Source organism: Bipolaris sorokiniana, assembly GCF_000338995.1.
Source record: "Bipolaris sorokiniana ND90Pr unplaced genomic scaffold COCSAscaffold_18, whole genome shotgun sequence".
Taxonomy (NCBI): domain Eukaryota; kingdom Fungi; phylum Ascomycota; class Dothideomycetes; order Pleosporales; family Pleosporaceae; genus Bipolaris; species Bipolaris sorokiniana.
The window spans coordinates 286,361-305,382 of NW_006911912.1; the positions used below are offsets into that span (position 1 = coordinate 286,361).

Consider the following 19,022-nt stretch of genomic DNA (forward strand, 5'->3'; position numbering starts at 1 on the left):
GTGAGCATTGTTATTGCTGTATTAGTCATGCCAGGGACTGGCAGTCGTGCCGACCTTGAACCAGGACACGAGAGGTAATAATACATAATATACGGATACACACATGTAAGTTGGTATGCACATGGCAAATGCAGATTCACACGGGGCCTAATCTCCACATGGGTGCCCAGCAGTGCAGATGGATCCAGCCAGAGGGGGAAAAAGCAACGGGTCTGAGTCAAGTTAATATTGAGGGTTTGAATGTCCTTTCCGGAAACAAACATGGTGGTTGTGACGGGTGGGGAAGCGAAGGAGAGGCGCGGAGAAAAAGCAAACGAGTACGGAGGTGCCTTTCAAAAGTATTGTCTGACGCTAATCTCGGCGATTCGGCGCAACTCTTCTTGGCGCAACTCCCACCTTCGAGCTGAGGAGCTGTTTGATCAGCCTACCTGCCACTACGTAGTTATCTTCTTACTATGGCTCCTTATACTGATATATATACCCGTACCTTAATAATCGCGCTAAAGTCACCTCCTATTGGCAAGAATACGTCACAAGTTGCTGTGCTAACTGGTGTTAATCCTCGTACTGTCGATCGTATCTATAGTAGAGCTATTGCTGCAGGCTTTGAGCCAAACGAACTTCCTATTAAGATCCTTCCACACCACGTTCAGGATGCTCCAAAGACTGGTAGACCTACTAAGCAGGCAGAGGAGGTGAAGGAGCAGATATTCCAACAAGTACGACACGATAGATATGGACGAGAGAAGAGCTGTGCTGACCTTGCTGGTGGGCTCAGTCTCCAAGGAGTCGAGATCTCTGCCTCTACCGTCTGGAGGGTATTAAGAGCAGCAGGATACAGGAAGACCAAGCCAACGAGGAAGCCTAGGTTAACACAGAAGATGAGGAGTGCTCGTCTTAAGTAGGCATTAGAGCATAAGGACTAGACGTTGGAGGACTGGAAGAATATCATCTGGACAGACGAGACGTCCGTAGTAATTAACCACCGACGTAGGGGCTATAGAGTCTGGAGAAAGGCAGATAAGAGAGTAGTTAAGAGCTGTATCCGTAAGAGGTGGAAGGGATACTCTAAGTTCATGTTCTAGGGCTGCTTCTCGTACGATAAGAAGGGTCTATACCATATCTACTAGCTAGAGACAAAGGCAGAGAAAGAGGATACTGCTCGTCGGATTGAGCAGCTGAACGCTGAGCTTAAGCCTCTACAGAGAGAGGAATAGGAGCTGTTAGAGTCCATAAGGAGAACAGGGCTACGTAATAAGCGTGGCAGGAAGCCTCAATAGAGATAGATAGAGAAGACAGGCAAGCTGGTACGCACGTCTGGAGGTGGCATAGACTAGTGGAGATATTAGACCTGCGTTCTAATCCCAAAGCTAATTCCTTTCGCTAAAAAATGCCTCTAAGATAGACCTCAGACTGTTGTAATGGAGGATAAGGCACCTAGCCACGCCCACCACTATCAAAGTGTGATCTATCGCCTGCACGATATCGAGAGACTACTCTAGTGTGGTAACTCGCTAGACTGTAACTGTATTGAGCCATGCTGGTTCTATATGAAGAGAGAGACTACGAAGAAAGGAGCTCCACAGTCAAGGGCTGAGGCAGTTAGAATCTGGCAGAACTGCTGGAGAGATCTCTCGCAACTCAAGATCCAAGCCTGGATTGAGCGAATTCTTGTACATATTCAAAAGATAATTGAGCTACAAGGTGGTAATGAGTACATAGAGGGGAGAGACAAGCCTCGGCTAAGGCGGCCGTACTTCGGATAGATTATTCTTGGCAGACAATACTTTTGAAAGGCACCTCCGTAAGTAGGCAGTAGATGATATGGGCGCCGTGCGTCAAACGAGCAAGACGGGTGGGACTCCCATTCGGCAGTGTTAAATTGTGTCGCTGTAATCTCGGCATATCAGTGGTGACAGGACACTTGTGTCTCAACAGGGAGCGTGCCGAGGTGGTACTTAGTCGTGCACCATGCAGGCTCCCGATCGTGGCAGGACAAAGCCGGTGGTCCCAAGCGGACGACGGCTCAGCGCAGCGCGCCGTGTGACGTTTGGCAGAGCGAACTGCGAGTTGACTGTGCGGGCTGATGTGGAGGGGGCGGGCGGGCGAGTGGTAGTGGGAAGAGTGACAATGGCAGTGGCAGCGGGCTATTTGCAGGCATGTACACTAGTATGTAAGGGGGGTGCGGGCACGGGAGAACCTGTCCATGTTACCCGCAGCATGGGGCGGATGCAAGAGGGGGAAGGACCCTCGATGACATGCTGGGTGGCTGTAAGTACACAAGTACATATGTAGGTGAGTAAAGAAAGCAAGTTAGTATATAGGCATGGACGCATGTAGGCAAGAGGAGATGGAAAGCAGTATAGCGGGTGGGGACTGGAGAGAGCAGCCCTTGTGCTCGGGTCGGCTCAGGAGAGACATGTTCCCATTGCTCTAAAAGCAGGCAAAAAGGTGGGCATGGGAATGCAGCGGCGGAGAGGTGGACAAGCATTTGGTTGCCGTGGGTCCACTTTCGGAGAGTAGGGTTGCGGATAGGGCCGTCGTGTGTTTCTGCCTTTTCTGTAGCTGGATGCGCCACCCACCAGCCAGCCAGCTAGCCAGCCAGCCAGTGAGTTGATCTTAGCACGCCTTCCTTGTCCATAGCACAGTATACAACATATACTACATGCGTGGCACACATGTAGTCGACTGCAGCGCTCGAAGCAAAGCGCGCACTGCCCGGGACACGCGGCTTGGTTAGCAGGCCATGTTGTGTGTGTGCCAACATGGGCGGGCATTGGGCTGGCGGGCTTCAGCATTGGAGCGGCGGCTTCGCTGGTGGGACTGCTACTGGCAGTGAAACGTCGAGGCGGCCGCATCCTCTTCCCCAACCACACCCACGAGCTCTAGGCGGGCACTGATTCGTCCGCTTGGCTTGGCCTGCATCCCCGACGCCGAGGCTTGAGACCTTTTTTTTTTTCCCTTCACTTCTTTTCCAGGCCAAGGCTTAATGCGATGCAAATACACTTCACACTGGCCGTGGCCGACACAGATGAGCTGCGAGGGCGAGGGCGAGGGCGAGGACGCGAGTCCGCCACGCTGGGCCTGCACTGCTGGGCGCCGCAACCGAAATCGATCGCCGCGCCAGCTTCCCGTGTCTTGCGCGAACAGGTCCATGATTGCATGCTCGCAGTTCCCATTGCTGCTACCGCTGCCGATCGCTCCCCCAAGCAGCATCGACGTGCACGCACACGCCTGACCTGCCCTTGACTGCCCGCGTCACAAAAGAACATGTGCGGGCGAACATAGTACTTAGCACTGCCCGTCCTGTCCCCCGGCCCACCGTCGCCGCTGCAAGACGAGCAAGGACCGTCAACACGAACGGCGAAGATCAGGGATTCTTCGGCAACACGTTCGTTATTTCTCAGACAGCCCAGGCCTATCTCGCGCCAGTCTGCCCAGCTCCTCTCCCTAGTGCCTCGATGGCAAATTGCATGCCGCTTCTTTTGTAATTCGTCCTGTGTCCACCGGCACTGCCTCGTTGCTTCTTCGTCTGTTTCTTCATCATCACCATCATCATCATCGCCGCCGCCGCCGCCGTCGTCGCCGCACCCCGTCGTCGTTTGGTCCGTCCCTCGTTGTGCACTGCCCTCTTCTTGCTCGCTAGCCCTTTTTACCATTTCACCTTGGGTCCCCCAGTGCACCCCTCCCCCAACGGTAGCGCCGGCACTCTGTCATTGTATCATGCTAGTCACGGCCATCCAAGGCCTCAACTGACGCCCTAGTAGAGTAGGCATCTGCCTGTCAGCCCACTGCCGTGTGCTTGCCTGTGCATCATCTGTTACGTCTTTATCCCGCTCCATCGCGACTGCCCCCAACAACACAACTTCACCTCCCCCCCGTCCACATTACATGGCACCAGCAATCATGTGCTTTGGACGGAAACCCTCGACTGCGGACCCGGAGTCTACCAAGAAAAATGCAGAAATAGAAAAATCGCTCCGCACCGACAAGAAGCGGGCGGAGCGCGAGGTCAAGCTGTTGCTGCTCGGTATGCATGTCCCCACCAACCACAAGTCCACTTCGATTGAGATCAGCGTGCAGGTGCCGGTGAGAGCGGCAAGTCAACCGTCCTCAAGCAGATGCGAATCATCAATGCTGGCGGTTTCCAGGGCATGGAGCGCAAGACCTGGCGCGCCACCATCTTCAACAACCTCGTTTCCGCCTTCCAGACAATCTTCCAGGCCATGCAAGAGGACAACACCGACTTTGAGGATGAAGACAACATTGTACGTGTCCGCACGCGCACGCGCACCCTTCACCTACGTGTCTCCTAACCAGCTATAGCGCTACTCTGAAATGGTCAACGCTGCGCCCGACATTGGCACCGAAGAGCCCATGCCGGAGGAATTTCTTACGGCTTTCAACTGCCTATGGGCAGACAAGGGTGTGCAGCTCACCATACTCAAGGGCAACCAGTATGCGCTGCACGACAACTTGAACTAGTAGGCCATCTGCACCACTTGCGGCGTCCACCACTGACAACCCATTAGCTTCTTCCAGGACATCGACCGCCTGTTTCAAAAAGATTTCCTCCCCACAGACCAAGACATTCTGCGCACGCGCTTACGAACCACCGGTATCTCCGAAACCATCTTTGAACTCGGAAATCTCACATACAAAATGGTCGATGTTGGTGGTCAACGGTCAGAGCGCAAAAAGTGGATTCACGTCTTCGACAACGTCCAGGTGGTGCTCTTCCTGGTCGCCATCAGTGGTTACGACCACGTGCTAGTAGAAGACAGAAATGGGGTAAGTCATAATAACTCCTCCACTAATGGACTCTACTAACATATGCTAGAACCAAATGCACGAGGCTCTAATGCTCTTCGAGTCCATATCAAACTCCAAATATTTTGAAAAGACTGCTCTCATCCTCTTCCTTAACAAGATCGATTTGTTCGCTGAAAAAATAGCTGGAGGCATGAGCCCAATCAACAAGACGTTCCCCGACTACACCGGCGGGCCCACGGACTTCGAGGCCGGCAAAGAATTCTTCGCCAACAAATTCCGCAATCTCGTTCGCCAGCCAAAGAAGGAAGTCTACGTCCACTACACAAACGCGACCGACACCAACTTGCTCAAGATCACAATGGCATCGGTACAGGACATGATTGTCCAGCGCAATCTCAATGCCCTGATACTATAATAATTACAATTGGTCGCCACGCGCAGGGCGGCCTGGACAGCCGTTTACACTACCCCTGCAGACTGTACACGCGCTGGAGCGAGAGCTCCAATGCATGTACGTCCGCCACTAATAGACCCGCCCTACCTAGGAGGGTCGCAAAGAGCAGGACCGGACCACAGACAGGCTGTTTAGTGGGTTCTAAGAGAACGACATCCACTGCTCCTTTCTTTTTATACCCCTATATCTTGTCTTATTTTCTATTCGTCTTCCACCAGTGTACGACACTTTTACGATATAATCGCTTGGGTATTGTTAGTTAGCGAGCAAGTGGATCAGCATCTGTAGCCTTGTACAGCATGCAGATTCCGGGTATAAAGCGTATACCCCACCGGTCCGTGAGCGGATAATTGGAGGAGCGCCACACAGAAATCATTTCCTTTTGTCCCAGATTGAACTCTCCGGCACACAATCTTTCTTGCATGCATCGGCGTCTACTTAGGTGGTTTTGTGCTGCTTTTTCTGGTTTGCCAGAGCGTAGCAAAAGGCTTCCCAAAAGCGCGAATCTATACAGATTGACACAAGGATTAGATTGGGGGGCCTGAGAGACAGTTGCTAACCTCGCTTTGGTCTGCAGCCAAAGACGAGCTAGCCTGTTTTGCTGTCACAGCTGCATTTCTGAGCATTACCTACTCACTTGCCTACATATGCACCTTCAGACACTAGTATAAATGCACTCTATGAACACATTGCTCAGCTTCTCTATCAGGAATGTGCAAAATAACCGACCCCCACCAGCTCCCCAGCCTCTCCCAATACAACACCACACTGGAACAATCAGTCCCAATTCGTACAGGATCTAACTACTAGTGTCTCACTGCTTTGTTCTTCATTAACAAAGTCCGTGCATGTTGTATTTACCCGTCAAAGTCCCCTTGTAGGTATGTTGAATTAAAGCTGGGTCCGCGGAGGTCCTCCAATGTCTGCCCGCCTCTACGGCGTGGTCCGGTAAGCTAGTTACAACCTACGTGCAAGCGGTAAAGCGGCATGACACGAGCACCAACTACATAGTTCAAAGCGTTGGCGTGAGGCTGGAGCTAGAGTGGTTGGATACCGATGGGTCGTAGGAACGTATGCGACGTTTCTGGCGCCTGTCAAGTTTTGACGGGGTTGGCGGCTATACAGGGCTATGATATGGTTGGAACAACGTAAAGTGGAGTTGCTAGGAGGATCAAACGAGTTGCATAGCTGAGACTGTGGAGAAAGAGCTATTATCCCCAGGTATATCAACAATGTGTTGTATGGAAAGTGGAGTAGTTCATGTCCAAACGGTGATTCTACTCTATAGGTTTTATTGTGATATTGTGCCGCTCATCCTTACCTGGTCTCCACTATGGTGTCTCGGAAGAGTGCGCAGCGGGGCAAACCGAGCCATTCGTAGTGAAAATTCGGGGAAACACTATTAAGGAAACAAGGTGATATCTCGTATAGTCACGTTGAATAGGGAGTGCGCGCATGCGTCTTGATCATATGTGCAATGTCCGCCTGTTCCGAGTCGGTATCGCAGTTCCGATGATATGCCCTCGTGACATGTGCTAATGCTAGTGCCATTCGGGGAAACATCGGAGCGGTGCAGCCTGCAGCAAGTCCTGATAGCCGGCCGCCGCCTTGAGCCTCATCAACAACACCGTCATACCTGCCCCCTCTACCTGACTGGCCATGTTCTCGCCAGCCGTTGGCAGAGTCGCTCGCTCTGCAAACACTCTCTCTGCTGCGCCTTTTGCCGCGCTAAATGCATGCACCCGCTCTGCGCTGAGCACAAGCAGTGCACCGCAACAACCTTTTCGGCCGAGTCACCAGCGCCGCTACTCGTCATCCAAGCCCTCGACCCCCGCGAACAACAAGAAGAAGCCCGCCGAGTTAGATCAGAATGCTACAGCAGAACTTCAGGGTGCAGAACAGAAGACTAAGGGGCAGAAGAAGTTGAAACAGCCATCGACTGCGACCTTGGGCAACAACGTGCCTTTTGTGCCACCGACCAACCACCTCCGGGAAGATGGTGAGATGCAGAAAATATCAATACCCCCCATGTATATACTAATTTGGTGTAGATGTCAAGTTATCGGCCTTCTTTGGTCTCCACCGCCCCATTTCTATTTCGCGCGCGTTCCCCAACTCGACCTCAACCGCCGAATTTGACGCCTTCTTCGACGTAAACCGAGCTAGTCAGGTCGAGAGGATAGAAGCAACCAAGAACGTACTCAGCGGATTCCTCGAGCGTATGCATGCCGAGCTTGATGCGCAGGAGGAGCAACGAGCCGATGCGACACAGTCGGAGCAGCAGGTATATCACCTTGATGTTCAGCCGACACAACACAGTGTAGAGAGTTGGGCAGCTCGTCTCGTTCCCTTTCAACCGCCGGCGCCACCCGAGCCGTACGACCCCTTGGCGACGGAACCTGAGACTGATTCATACTCGGCTGAGGGTCTCTCAGCTAGCATTAATCAGCGTATAACTGAAGTCACGTTACCTTCAGAAGAGAGTAAACTAAGAAGCTTCCGGCAACACGTTGCAAAACGAAGATATGGAATGTATCTGATTAGTGTAAAGAGGCAAAGGAAGCTCAAGATGAAGAAGCACAAGTATAAGAAGCTCATGAAGAGGACGAGGCTGTTGCGGAGGAAGTTGGATAGGACATAGTGAATGCTTGGTGATGACGTTGTAGACACTGCAACCTCGGGCCGTAGAGCCGAATGATACGGACTTTGTATACTACAGCCAGGTTGCTAATATCGACCGTCGAACGCGCAAGCGTACACCGGCACAGTGCAGTCTGAGGCCATGCGCCCAGCTTACTCACTACCCCTGGCCCCCTTGGGATTCGCTTAACATCAGGTACCATGAAGATAGTATGTACTCGACTCACGTCTTGACTCCTGGGCATGTTTTCAGTACTATTGGGTATGACAGTAATGTTTTGATCGCATTCAGTGCCCCTGCAGGGCCGCGTCTTCTTTCCAAGTACCAGCATCTTGACATCATTGCCGCCCACTCCCCTTGCATTGTGTTTGTATACATGCATTCGGAAACCGTTTTGTTGTGCATTGCGAAATCTGTTTTTTCCATGGTTCACAGTCAAGCTCCAAAGTGTCATGCACTGGTGATCGCCGCTGTCAGAGGGTGCTTTTGCCGGTGGCCATTGGTACAGCGCGGTGTCGCAACGTCACATGAAACCCTACCGCGACTGAGGCCGTCACAACCCTACTTCAGGCATCCGGCAACGTCGACGCTTCGAGACGTTGACCCCGCGCCGAAGCCTTAAGGAGACGGACACCAAGGCCTACCAAGAGTCGCAGCCCGGCAATCATACGTCCCATCATGCCCAAAGAATGCATGACGCCTTGGCAGGAACACCCCTAGATCATTCTTTCATCACGTTTTCGCACGCTCCGTTCTGTTCTAGGTGATGATGGTAGCTGCCACATGGATCTAGGCGCATGGATGAGACGTGTGTACGATCCTAGAGGCATCACTTGTCATGGCGGCTAAAGAACAATGTCTTGGGTGAAGGGTGGAGAAAAAACGGTGCGCACATATGGTTAACGGACGTAGTATATAAGTTGTTGTAACGTTCGCCTCGTATTGAAGGTCAGCAACTTCGACATCATCAAGTCAACAGTAGCATCCAGCAATCTTTCCCTTCGCTTTCTCAGCACCTTTTTTTACATTCATTCGCCCAGGTTGGCAGTTATTTTTAACTTTTTAACAACACCCAATCAAGAGCTAGTTCTCTCGTTGTTTGTCCTTCCTACCCCCCAGTTCATACCGTATTACGACCGATAAAATTTAACTTTGTACCCTTACACGATTACCCTTTTTGGAATATACACCTGCAAATCATCCAACATGGTCTCCAAGGTTTTCATCATCGCGGCTGTCATTGCCTACGTCGAGGCTCGCTTCGGACAGGAGCAAGTTCCTATTGCAGCCATCAGCGACGTTCAAGGTGGTGCAGGCGGCGCTGCTGCTACCATTGCGGGAGCTGCCATTTCTGACTTGCTGGGTGGAGCCAACTCTTGCGACAAGGTGCGTACTTGACTGTCTTTGAGTAGTTTCTTTTTTACAGCATTGTACTAACAACCAGCCAGCTCGTCCGCGCTGACCAAATCTTCACTGAGCTCGGTGGTGGTGCTGATGCCCTCGCTGCCGCTATTGGCATGGTAACAGCAGAGAAGAACACCAACCCCTTCGCCAACGGCAACGTTCAGAATGTCTGTGGTGATGCCTCACTTCCTGTTACCCCCGAGCTCCGTGGTATCACTCCCCTCATTGATCCTGCTGTGGATGTCAATGGCGATGCCGCCACTCTTAGCCAGAGTTCTGCTGCTAATCCCCTTGCCGCTGACGGGCTGAGTGTGTTTGATCTCATGGATCAGGCTGGACTTGGCGACTTGGTCGTGAGCCAGGCTTCTGCTGGTGGTGCGGGTGGTGCCGCTGCAGGAGGTGCTGCAGCTGCTGGTAACGGAAACGCAGCTGCTGGTAACGGAAACGCCGCCAACAACAATGCCAATAACAATGCCAATAACAATAACAATGGCGCTGCCGGAAACCAAGCTGCTGCTGGCAACAACGCTGCTGCTTGCGACAGCAATGCTGCTACTGGTAACGGAAACGCTGCTGCTGGTAACGGAAACGCTGCCAACAACAACAATGCCGGCAACCAGAACAACAACAACAACGCCAACGAGGATGCTGCTGAAGAAGACGACGACAACAACAACCAGCAGAACAACGCCAATGCTGGCAACCAGAACAACGCCAATGCTGGCAACCAGAACAACGCCAATGCTGGCAACCAGAACAACGCCAACGCCGGTAACCAGAACCAGAACAACAACGCCAACGCCGGTAACCAGAACAACAACAACGCCGATGCTGGTGCTGGTGCTGGTGCTGGTGCCGGCGCGGGAGCCGCAGCCGGCGGCGCAGACTTCGGTCTCTGCACCCCAACCATCACCTTCCAAGGCGGGGAGAACGGACGCCCCGCCGACGAATTCACCTTCCAAATCGCGGACCCCGTTGCACGCGGCGGCCAAGGCGAAGCCCTCAACCCGGACATCATCACCAACGCCCTCTGCAATCAGCTCACCAACGTCTGCGAGGCCAACGACGCCGCCGTCGCCCAGTGCGAGAGCGCTGCCGCTGCTGTCCAGGGCGGAACCCGCAACAAGGCTCTTGCTGATGAGTTCAACACGCTTATTGGATTCCCTGGTGCGGTTACCAACCCTGATGGTGGGCCTGAGGATGTTGCTGCTGCCAAGCGTTCCATGCGTAGGGGGTTGAGGTTGTAAGGAATACGGGGAAGCTCGTTACGAGATGGCTGAAACCATAGGGGGGAAGGAAAGAGCAGGGGTCAGGGGGTTGGGGGTTGAGGATTTTTGTTGAGGAGCGGAGACTGGATGCTACTGCTACTGCTGGACTTGATGAAGTTACTCATCATCTAAAAATTTGTTTTCTTTATACGTTTTCGATTCTTAACTCTTTCAGTGCATACGGATAGTGTGTGCTGCGCTTTATATCCCCCTATACAAATATACCTTTTGTCTTGCAATTATTTCTTCTGTGTGCTTGTGTGGTGTGAGTGAAAAGTGGATTGGTAAAATCAAATTAGTACGCTGTGTTATTTACCTGCCAGATACAATGTTCCTAATGTATTACGAAACCCCCTTCTTCCCTTCTTTCTTTTTTTTTTAAAAAAAATATCCACCATCAGGGATATACGGTCACCCAAGCGAACATCAAACAACACATATTCGCCTCACAGTTTCCCTTTTTCCCCTAAATGTCACATAGTAACTTTTCCGTGCTACAATGTCTTTTGAATTCCTTCCTGGCAGATTCCCACGAAGAAGAAGGAAAAAAAACGGACTTTTACAAATACCAGTGACAATAACGCTACACAGTTCCTCTTAGCTCTCTATGTTCCTATACAACAATGTCCAAAGTAAACTATGCACTGATATTATATACCCTTGGATGATGTTCAGTTCCATCCCGATTCTCTGGAAGAAGAGTGTTGTCAAAAGGAATATCGTACAAGTCTACATACGGACTTGATAACCCAATATGTACCAAGAAAGATGGGATGATACACTGACTGATTGAGCAGAATTGAGTTGTGTGTGATGTAGATAAATCTAGGTTGGCGGCGTGTGAGGGACTTGTGGCTGACTGGGGTGACTTTTGGGGAATTAGGGGGTTGGGTGGTGTAAGGGTTGAGTGATGGGATGTTAATGTTTATTGGGCATTCTTTGGTAATCAAGTGTATCATGGTAAGAGATGAAATCTCATTTCATCTATTTGATCGTTGCTATGCAGGTAGTCTTCTTTCTCGGTTTTTGGCTGCTGGTTCGTGGTTCAATGGGATAAGTCATGTGTTTATGAGTTTGCCTAGACGTTGTTGTGCTCTTTTGTGGATGATATGTTATGTTCTGGAGCAAGTTCCAATGACTCGTTTTGAAGATATATATATATATATATATATATACGTGGTTCTGTATATTCCAATGGCTAACTGTACAAATGATGATATGCTGATTTGTCACTAGTCGTTCTGTTGTTTGTACTAAACATATGCTTTTGAGACAGTGAGTGGACACTGAAAATATGTGTAGAAAACATTGTGAGAACATGGAAATAAACAATGTCAGCTTCTGTCATTCGTGGATTATTCCGTGCACTTGCGTTCGTGGTATTGACTTTTGCGAGAAGCTTACTTTGCATTGTCATTTTTTGGACTTTGTTCCCGTCACTACTAGTAACTGAGTGCGTGGTATCCCAGATACGATGTAAGTTGATACACGGAGGGATTGGGTGGTATGCTGGAATAATATCTAAATACATCATGTCACATTTTCGTGGAGTTCGCTTCGAGTGCCTTGCTGAGCAGTGATGGTTCACGGGACACGTGGGTGAGTTCTCAGCACTTTCGGCGATTTGTTCAGTGTGGAACACGATGTGGATGCACCGCAGTGGTACCGAAAAGGAGAGAGATAACAGAAAGTGTTTTCGTGATGCAAATGGCTGGACGATGCAGCCCTTTAAAGGGACTTGAGCGCTTGATTATTAAGAACAGTCGCTATTCCGATGTTGAAATTGGTGATAAGGCTACTGCGCTGGCCACAAGACTTTGAGATTACTTTCGTGCGCTCAAGCCTTGGGGTTGCGGGATCGAAATGATGCATGTTATGAATACGAGGCAAAATGCCATACCGTGGTCGAATAGGGAAACTATGTGTAGCTTATGATTTGGTGTACACACGTATTGTGAACCATCAACCCTTGATACTAATAAATACACTTGCATAAACATAGATAGTAGGTCTATGCGCAAAAGGGTCTCTTGTTTGTTTCCCCTAGGCTAGCCTAGTGAATGCACTTTCAGCTGAGCCCAAATGGCCCGCAGCCCGAGGGGAACTTTGGAGATCCGATTGAGTGCAATCTATCGCCGTTTATTAATTAAGATCGTCATCTGCCTCTCCCACGTGGCATTTTGTCGTCCTGTGCTTCTGGACCCCACGGCAACAAGTCATGACCCTTTGCCCTCGTGAGAACCTTTGTACGCGGTTCCAACGTGGTATTATGAGCGAAATCAAAGGTTCTATTTTGAGTAAAAGTGTGTGGGCTAGTAGGGCACTAACCCGGTCACTGCGCCAATCATAATCATACTTGCCTTGGAAGATATAAGCATAATACTCGGAAAGACACGAGGTAAATACAGACAGGCGATGTTATGCAAGACTGTTCATTGGAGATACATACGGACGTAGCGTCCATTGTACATACCCTTTCTTGCGTGCTTGCCCTAACGAACTTGCATCATCCCAGTAAGACGCAGATCTCCAAGCAGGGATATCGCTACCAGATATGAACATGCTTCACTTACTGGAAACTGTAGCGGTCTATCAATGCGATAGGAAAGAATGTTGACCAGAACTTGCGCCGCCAAAACAGTATCACAACTTTCAATACCTTTTTACCAATACTTTACCCTTGACAGTGTTGAGTAACATGTAATCACGAATACCAATATTTTCTACTTGAAACGATGTCGTATACAATTTGTGGCACTATTATTTATAGCGATTTGGAAGTAGTGTTCTCAGCTATTGTTACAACCCCATATTTTGGCCGACTTTCTCGCCGCGTACTGAGGGGTACGTAGTGCGACTCTCTCGAGCTTTGAGCATGTCATCCGCACCAGCCAAACTTTCAAATCAGTCATTCAGTCAAAGAAAAGGCGTGTTTGGACTTTTTTAGAGTTTGTACAGATGAACGTGGAGTTTCCACGCGAGTGGACCGTGTCTTGCTTTGATCTCCATCTGGATTTGCGTAGGCGCTAGGCATTTGTTTTGCCTCACAAAGTCGCTTGCGGGTCGCACCATGTGTGAGGCTACTCTTATACGAGCGAGCTGTTTACTTATCTAATTGTCAGATTAGTCCATGTTGTCGAAGACGAATATACTAGTTGTTACACACAAGAATGATTAGCCTATTTACTCTGATCGTGTTTCCACGCTGTCACGCAGCTGAGACGGCTACATGTCAAGAGACCGAGGTATCAGCAGCGTGCTGAGGCGCTTTTGTCATAGGGAGCAGATAATATATTACAATCCAAGTCTGGCCGACTAGCGTCGAGGAAGGTGTGGCGGCGCTCTGGTTCACTGGTGCGCGCGTTTATTCTTTCGAGAAAAATCTCTCAATTAGCATAGCGACACGCCATTCAATACTCTAAGACTGTACATCAATCTATCTACCCCATGTTTGGAAGTGCATGTGAGTGTGTTGCGGGTAGCGCCAAGTGCCGAGCTGAAACTCGTGTTCTACACAGTAAGGACGATACCCGAGAGGATGACGTGCAAGCTCAGACCGGACCCGGCTTTCCCTTTTGTTGGATTTTGAGCCATGTCATGTTTGCTTGGCACGTGATGGCTTGAAACAAAGCTCCCTATTCCGTCGTTCGTGGTTTGTCGAATCCGTAGTCATCGCCGTCAGAGACTCCCGACAGCAGGGTCTGCCCGCTGGGTACGCCTGTCTTTATCACACGGCATAACTGCGGGGTTTTCCTTTGGGTATTTCCCCCCTCCCGCTGCACTAACCTGGCTACTGACAAGTTGCGTCAATCAAACTCGATTGTACCCGTGCAGCCGCCTTACAGGGATACGAGAAGAAAGAAATTCTCCGCCAGTCATTATAAGCTTACCATACCAATATGGCGCCCTGCAGGAGTTCTATTTAGATCGAGCACTGCACACTTGTGGTAAACCGAGCGACGGTTTGCCCTCGAGCGTTCCGAAACTGTCCAAGGCCTGGGAGAGGCGCGTGGCATCTGTCTCAGATTCCATCGTGCTCGGAGATTCATGAATGGACCCACCGCTTAAACAAACACGGCATGGATCGGCCTGTTCCCTCCTCGGTTCGACTTGACAGTGGGCTTTCCGCGTCAGTCCACGCCTCTAGAAGCCGGGTAGGAATAAGCCAGACTTGCTTTTGGCTAGCAAGCCATATGAGGTTCCCCAGGATCTAACGGAAACAAGACCGTTATTGTGCAACGGCCCCGGTGACTTGGCCATTACTGGACTGGTGGTTCCACCAATCGTCCTGTGGGTCGGGACCTCATTTCACCTTTTCTGGGTCTGGAATCCCCGGCATATTGGTGAGCCATGCGAGGGAGACAGCCTGAAGATAACTAGAGCATCACAGGTCCTCGCGCCAGACCGAGCGGGGGGGTTTGAATCATCTCGAGCCTGGTCCAGCTCCAATCCTGCGCGACGATTCTGTCGATTCCTTTGTCCACCAACCACCCCGGTCCTATCTATTCTACCTGCAGCGCACCGGAAGATTTCGTTCGCTCGTCCGCTCGTTCATATTCTCTTTTAAACTTTCTTGGTCTACAGTTACCTTTACACTCTTTTCGATTCCAGGCGCCTCGTGTAGTACGTCGGTTGCTGTTCCGACCGACATGACAATATGATCTCCAGTAGAAAACACGATGGCGCGCAACACGGTTATGTGGATCCTGCAGTCCAACTGAATGTCGGGCTTTGGACGCTCTTTGCCGGTGCAACTGCTTTCTTGGCTATGAGGATATGGATCAAAGTTACTCGTCGACATGGTTTGTGGTGGGATGACCACATTCTCCTCATTTCATGGGTGAGTAACCATGTGCGCGTTAAGGAGTGACTGCTCAGTGCTGACTGTGTCGTAGGTGATACTAGCTGCCAACAACTCCATCATTACTCTTGAATACGCAACTGGTTATGTCCAAGCTACCTGGGATGATCGCATGCACATACTCATCAATATCACTTCATGCGGCACTCTTATCAACCAATCGCTTACCAAGACGGCATTTGCAGTCACTCTGCTGAAGCTTACCAAGAACTGGGGAAGATGGATCCTCTGGTTCTGTATCATTTCTATGAACTCGTACATGATCGCAAAAGTTATCCTGCAATGGGCAAAGGTCTGCGGAAAGTCATCCTACGACGTCTGGTATCGTCTCGACTTCTGTCTCGAGCCAAAGTTCAGGGAGGATTTCAAAGAGGGTGGCAACGTCTACAACATTATTATGGATTTCGTCCTGGCAGTCTTTCCATGGGTCATTACCTGGAACCTCGATATGCGAAGGGTTGAGAAAATTGGTCTTTGTGTTGCCATGAGCCTGGTACGATATACGCGCTTTTTGAACCTTGATTCATCTTTATATCAACATTGCTAACAACAATCAGGGTATGGTTGTCGCCGTTATATCAGCCATCCGCACAGGCTGGAAGGACGAGGGTAACCAGAAAGACGAATGGTACTTTTGGCGCAACGCCCACTCCAACATCTGGTACTCATCGGAGATCGTCGGCACCATCATCGTCCAGTGTATTCCCGTCTTACGACCTCTTATCCGCGATATCAAAACCTCTCTCACTTCGAAGAAACTCGCATCTGGCGATGAGTTGACCAGGCGCAGCAGGTACGTTGAAACAAAGGTGGCGTGATGACCCAGGTCATCAACGGAACCCATGGAACTGTTCGCCCCACTTTAACTCTATCTTCATCTATATCATCGACCCATTGCTGACATTATTACCGCAGAGGCCCATCCGTTTTCGGCTTCGGATTCGGTCCAGGCCCGACCATTGGCACAAAATCATCCCACAAGGCACACATCTACTCCGACGCACGCACTACCTTCAACGACACAAAGAGTGATCCCAACCCCGATTCGTGGGACAACCAAGGCATCTTTCAGAAAAGGGAATTCGAGCTCACCACCATGGAAGTCAAAGCCCAAAAGGGAGCAGAATTGGTGTGAAAGCTTGTTTTTCTTTTTTATTTCTGGGCGTAGTTGTTAGGATTTTGGGGAAAAACACGGTCAGAGTAGAATACAATGCTTCGCGGCAAAGGAAAAAAAATGATGTTCGCATGCTTACAAGTTCCAAATGAGCATGGCGGGAGACCAATACAGCCTTGGCACATGCAGCATAGGCTAGGACGAGTCGCGAGCAGGGAGGCAGATGATTGAGGGATGGAGAGAAACCAAGGGAGGGGTATAACGAGGAAGAGAGATACATGGAGCGACCAGCCTTTTTTCTATCGCTCTATCGCGATGAGTTCATGGTCGCTGCCCATGCAGTACAGTTGGACGAACCTGGGGTTCAGTCCTGCGGTGCCCTCCGCGTCCTCAGCACAGGCTGGCTGTAGCAAGACACTAGATTGTCTTGTAGACGGAGATATTTTCTCACTCAAGCGAAAGCATAGATACACGCTGTATATACGAGAACGGCCTTTAGCAGATAAATAGATTCATCTTAATACATATAAAATCGGATTTAGCTAGAGAACACTTTGCAACCTTTCCCCTTCTCTTCCTCTCACACTCCCTCCCTAACCCATTCGAACTGCGCTGGACTGGACTGGACTGGACTGGACTGGACTGGACTGGACTTGTTTACCGTATACTCCTCACTAGCTCCCTTAAATCCCCACCTTCAACCCACTTCTCCTCGCCGCCACCCCCGACACCCAGCCCGCCGCCTCCGCCACCGCTAACACCCCATCCCTCGCCTACATCGCCGACGACTCGCGCTGGCCGGCCTCCGATTACAGATCCAGATGCAATGACCATGTTTGCAGGTATAACTGTATGGGGCAGTATCTTTACATTCTCCTTGATGATAACAAACGGTCCGATAGTGCAATTATTGCCAATATGCACATGAGACGAGATAGATATGGCTTGGATAGTCGAATTAGGACCTGCTATATCGTCAGATTTCAAACCTTCGTATTCCATATTTATGAGATAGAATCCATGACATGATCTCTTTCCCCCTCCCTCCCTCCCAAAACCGCTCATATAACTATGAATAGTAAAACGAAACAAAAGGAAGGCAAGTGTAAAGTCAAACGTACCAACAAATACATTATCCCCAATCTTCATCGGATAATAATGCACCTGGCCCCGACTAATCCTGCTCGGCGGCTTAATCACGCTGCCCTGGCTAATCACCGTACACCGCCCGATGCTGATGCTCGTCGGGGTGACGTCCTTGCCGGACTGCGAGGGCGCACTGCGCGTCGGGTGCAGGTCGCCGCGGAGCTGCACGTCGGCCATGATGACAGTGCGGCCGCCCAGCGTGATGTTGGCCGTGCCTGTGATGGCGCTGCGGCGCGAGACTTTGTTGCCTGAGTCCTGGTGGGGGGCAGGGAGGGTTAGAGATGGTGGTTGTGGTGGATTAGTGACATGGTGGGGTTTTGGTGAGTGGAGAGCGATGGGGCAAGTTGGAATAGCTTATGGAAAGGCAATGGGGTTGATTGTTTCTCTGGGAGAATAAAATGTGCGATATAGTGATGTTGTGCTGGTTTGGACGCACCGTCTCAATGTACTCGCCCTTGGGTGCCGCTTTCCGCGCCGCTGGCCTTGACATGTTGCTTTTTGTGCAAGATACTACCGGACTAATGTACTATATCTCTTCCCAATGGAGCCGGTAATCAATGTTGGCTTTTGTGTTTGTGTGTCGCTGCTCGAGTTGTGTCGTGGTTTTTAGATCAACAATGATTGTACGCGGAAGGTGCACGCGATCCAAGCTTTGATGCTCAGCCAATCAGCGCGTTGAGCACCATCTGAGGTAAGTTTGTTTAAACAGTAGAACTCAAACATTATATGGTTCTTTAGGTAGACATGAGTTCCTGGGCATATAGAATACCCCAGAGTGTATAAAAAAACCCTAAGACCGCAAAATCTATGGCGAATTTGTGTTGATTTCTGACCAAAGCAACATGACTTCATCTACTCTCTAATTACGATTAAGACAACATCTACCACAAGTTCAGCTTTTTCAACTAGTGTAGCTAACCAAAGAAGAGTCAGGTTGCGGTCTCCAACCGAAAGATAGTATTATGTAACGTTCGTGAAAATTTACAACCGTGATTTAGCAAGAGGATGTCAAAGTCATTGACGAACGACTATTTGCTCAGATAGCTCATATTCCAAAGAGGCAGCAATGCTGTGAGAGAGAAGAGAAAAAGTTTCATTCAATTCGTGCATCAAGTCACTAGACTGCGTACATCCATAACACTTTTTTTCGGACCATGAGTTCCCCATTTGCGCCAACCCACTCCGATAGCCCGGTTTCCTTACATAAATATAGTGAGTGAAGGAATATGTCGTAACATCGTCCCTTCTTTCGAATATGCGCAGTAAATTGCCAATCTCATAAGAGATAGGTCTGCGGACCTAGCCAAGATTGCCTCATGCATGGAAACCTTTATACAAAAAGAACCCTAATACATAACCCG

General features: G+C 50.1%; 7 protein-coding genes across 7 annotated transcripts; 5 read left to right on the forward strand and 2 right to left on the reverse strand.

Annotated features, from left to right (window-relative positions):
• Positions 1-434: 434 nt before the first annotated feature.
• Positions 435-905, forward strand: COCSADRAFT_348264 (uncharacterized protein; the record flags this gene model as incomplete). Its single annotated transcript, XM_007707157.1, has 1 exon — positions 435-905. Exon 1 carries the CDS (start codon positions 456-458, stop codon positions 903-905), a length of 450 nt encoding a protein of 149 aa, XP_007705347.1. The 5' UTR covers positions 435-455.
• Positions 906-2,963: 2,058 nt separating this feature from the next.
• On the reverse strand, positions 2,964-3,662 carry COCSADRAFT_194305 (uncharacterized protein; the record flags this gene model as incomplete). Its single annotated transcript, XM_007707158.1, has 1 exon — positions 2,964-3,662. The coding sequence occupies one exon, from the start codon at positions 3,657-3,659 to the stop codon at positions 2,964-2,966; it is 696 nt and encodes a 231-aa protein (XP_007705348.1).
• Positions 3,663-3,906: 244 nt separating this feature from the next.
• COCSADRAFT_102701 (uncharacterized protein) lies at positions 3,907-5,188 on the forward strand (the record flags this gene model as incomplete). The annotated part of the gene is made up of 5 exons (XM_007707159.1): positions 3,907-4,030; positions 4,084-4,268; positions 4,327-4,484; positions 4,533-4,791; positions 4,841-5,188. 5 exons carry the CDS (start codon positions 3,907-3,909, stop codon positions 5,186-5,188), a joined length of 1,074 nt encoding a protein of 357 aa, XP_007705349.1.
• A 1,650-nt stretch (positions 5,189-6,838) lies between these two features.
• Positions 6,839-8,220, forward strand: COCSADRAFT_153554 (uncharacterized protein). Its single transcript, XM_007707160.1, has 2 exons — positions 6,839-7,226; positions 7,279-8,220. Exons 1-2 carry the CDS (start codon positions 6,887-6,889, stop codon positions 7,866-7,868), a joined length of 930 nt encoding a protein of 309 aa, XP_007705350.1. The 5' UTR covers positions 6,839-6,886; the 3' UTR covers positions 7,869-8,220.
• A 551-nt stretch (positions 8,221-8,771) lies between these two features.
• On the forward strand, positions 8,772-10,694 carry COCSADRAFT_41448 (uncharacterized protein). The gene is made up of 3 exons (XM_007707040.1): positions 8,772-9,254; positions 9,317-9,955; positions 9,980-10,694. The coding sequence occupies exons 1-3, from the start codon at positions 9,075-9,077 to the stop codon at positions 10,517-10,519; spliced, it is 1,359 nt and encodes a 452-aa protein (XP_007705230.1). The 5' UTR covers positions 8,772-9,074; the 3' UTR covers positions 10,520-10,694.
• A 4,200-nt stretch (positions 10,695-14,894) lies between these two features.
• On the forward strand, positions 14,895-16,643 carry COCSADRAFT_261266 (uncharacterized protein). The gene is made up of 4 exons (XM_007707161.1): positions 14,895-15,380; positions 15,436-15,894; positions 15,959-16,194; positions 16,317-16,643. The coding sequence occupies exons 1-4, from the start codon at positions 15,198-15,200 to the stop codon at positions 16,534-16,536; spliced, it is 1,098 nt and encodes a 365-aa protein (XP_007705351.1). The 5' UTR covers positions 14,895-15,197; the 3' UTR covers positions 16,537-16,643.
• Positions 16,644-17,172: 529 nt separating this feature from the next.
• On the reverse strand, positions 17,173-18,151 carry COCSADRAFT_165133 (uncharacterized protein; the record flags this gene model as incomplete). Its single annotated transcript, XM_007707162.1, has 3 exons — positions 17,173-17,480; positions 17,637-17,916; positions 18,098-18,151. The coding sequence occupies 3 exons, from the start codon at positions 18,149-18,151 to the stop codon at positions 17,173-17,175; spliced, it is 642 nt and encodes a 213-aa protein (XP_007705352.1).
• Between the last annotated feature and the right edge of the window lie 871 nt (positions 18,152-19,022).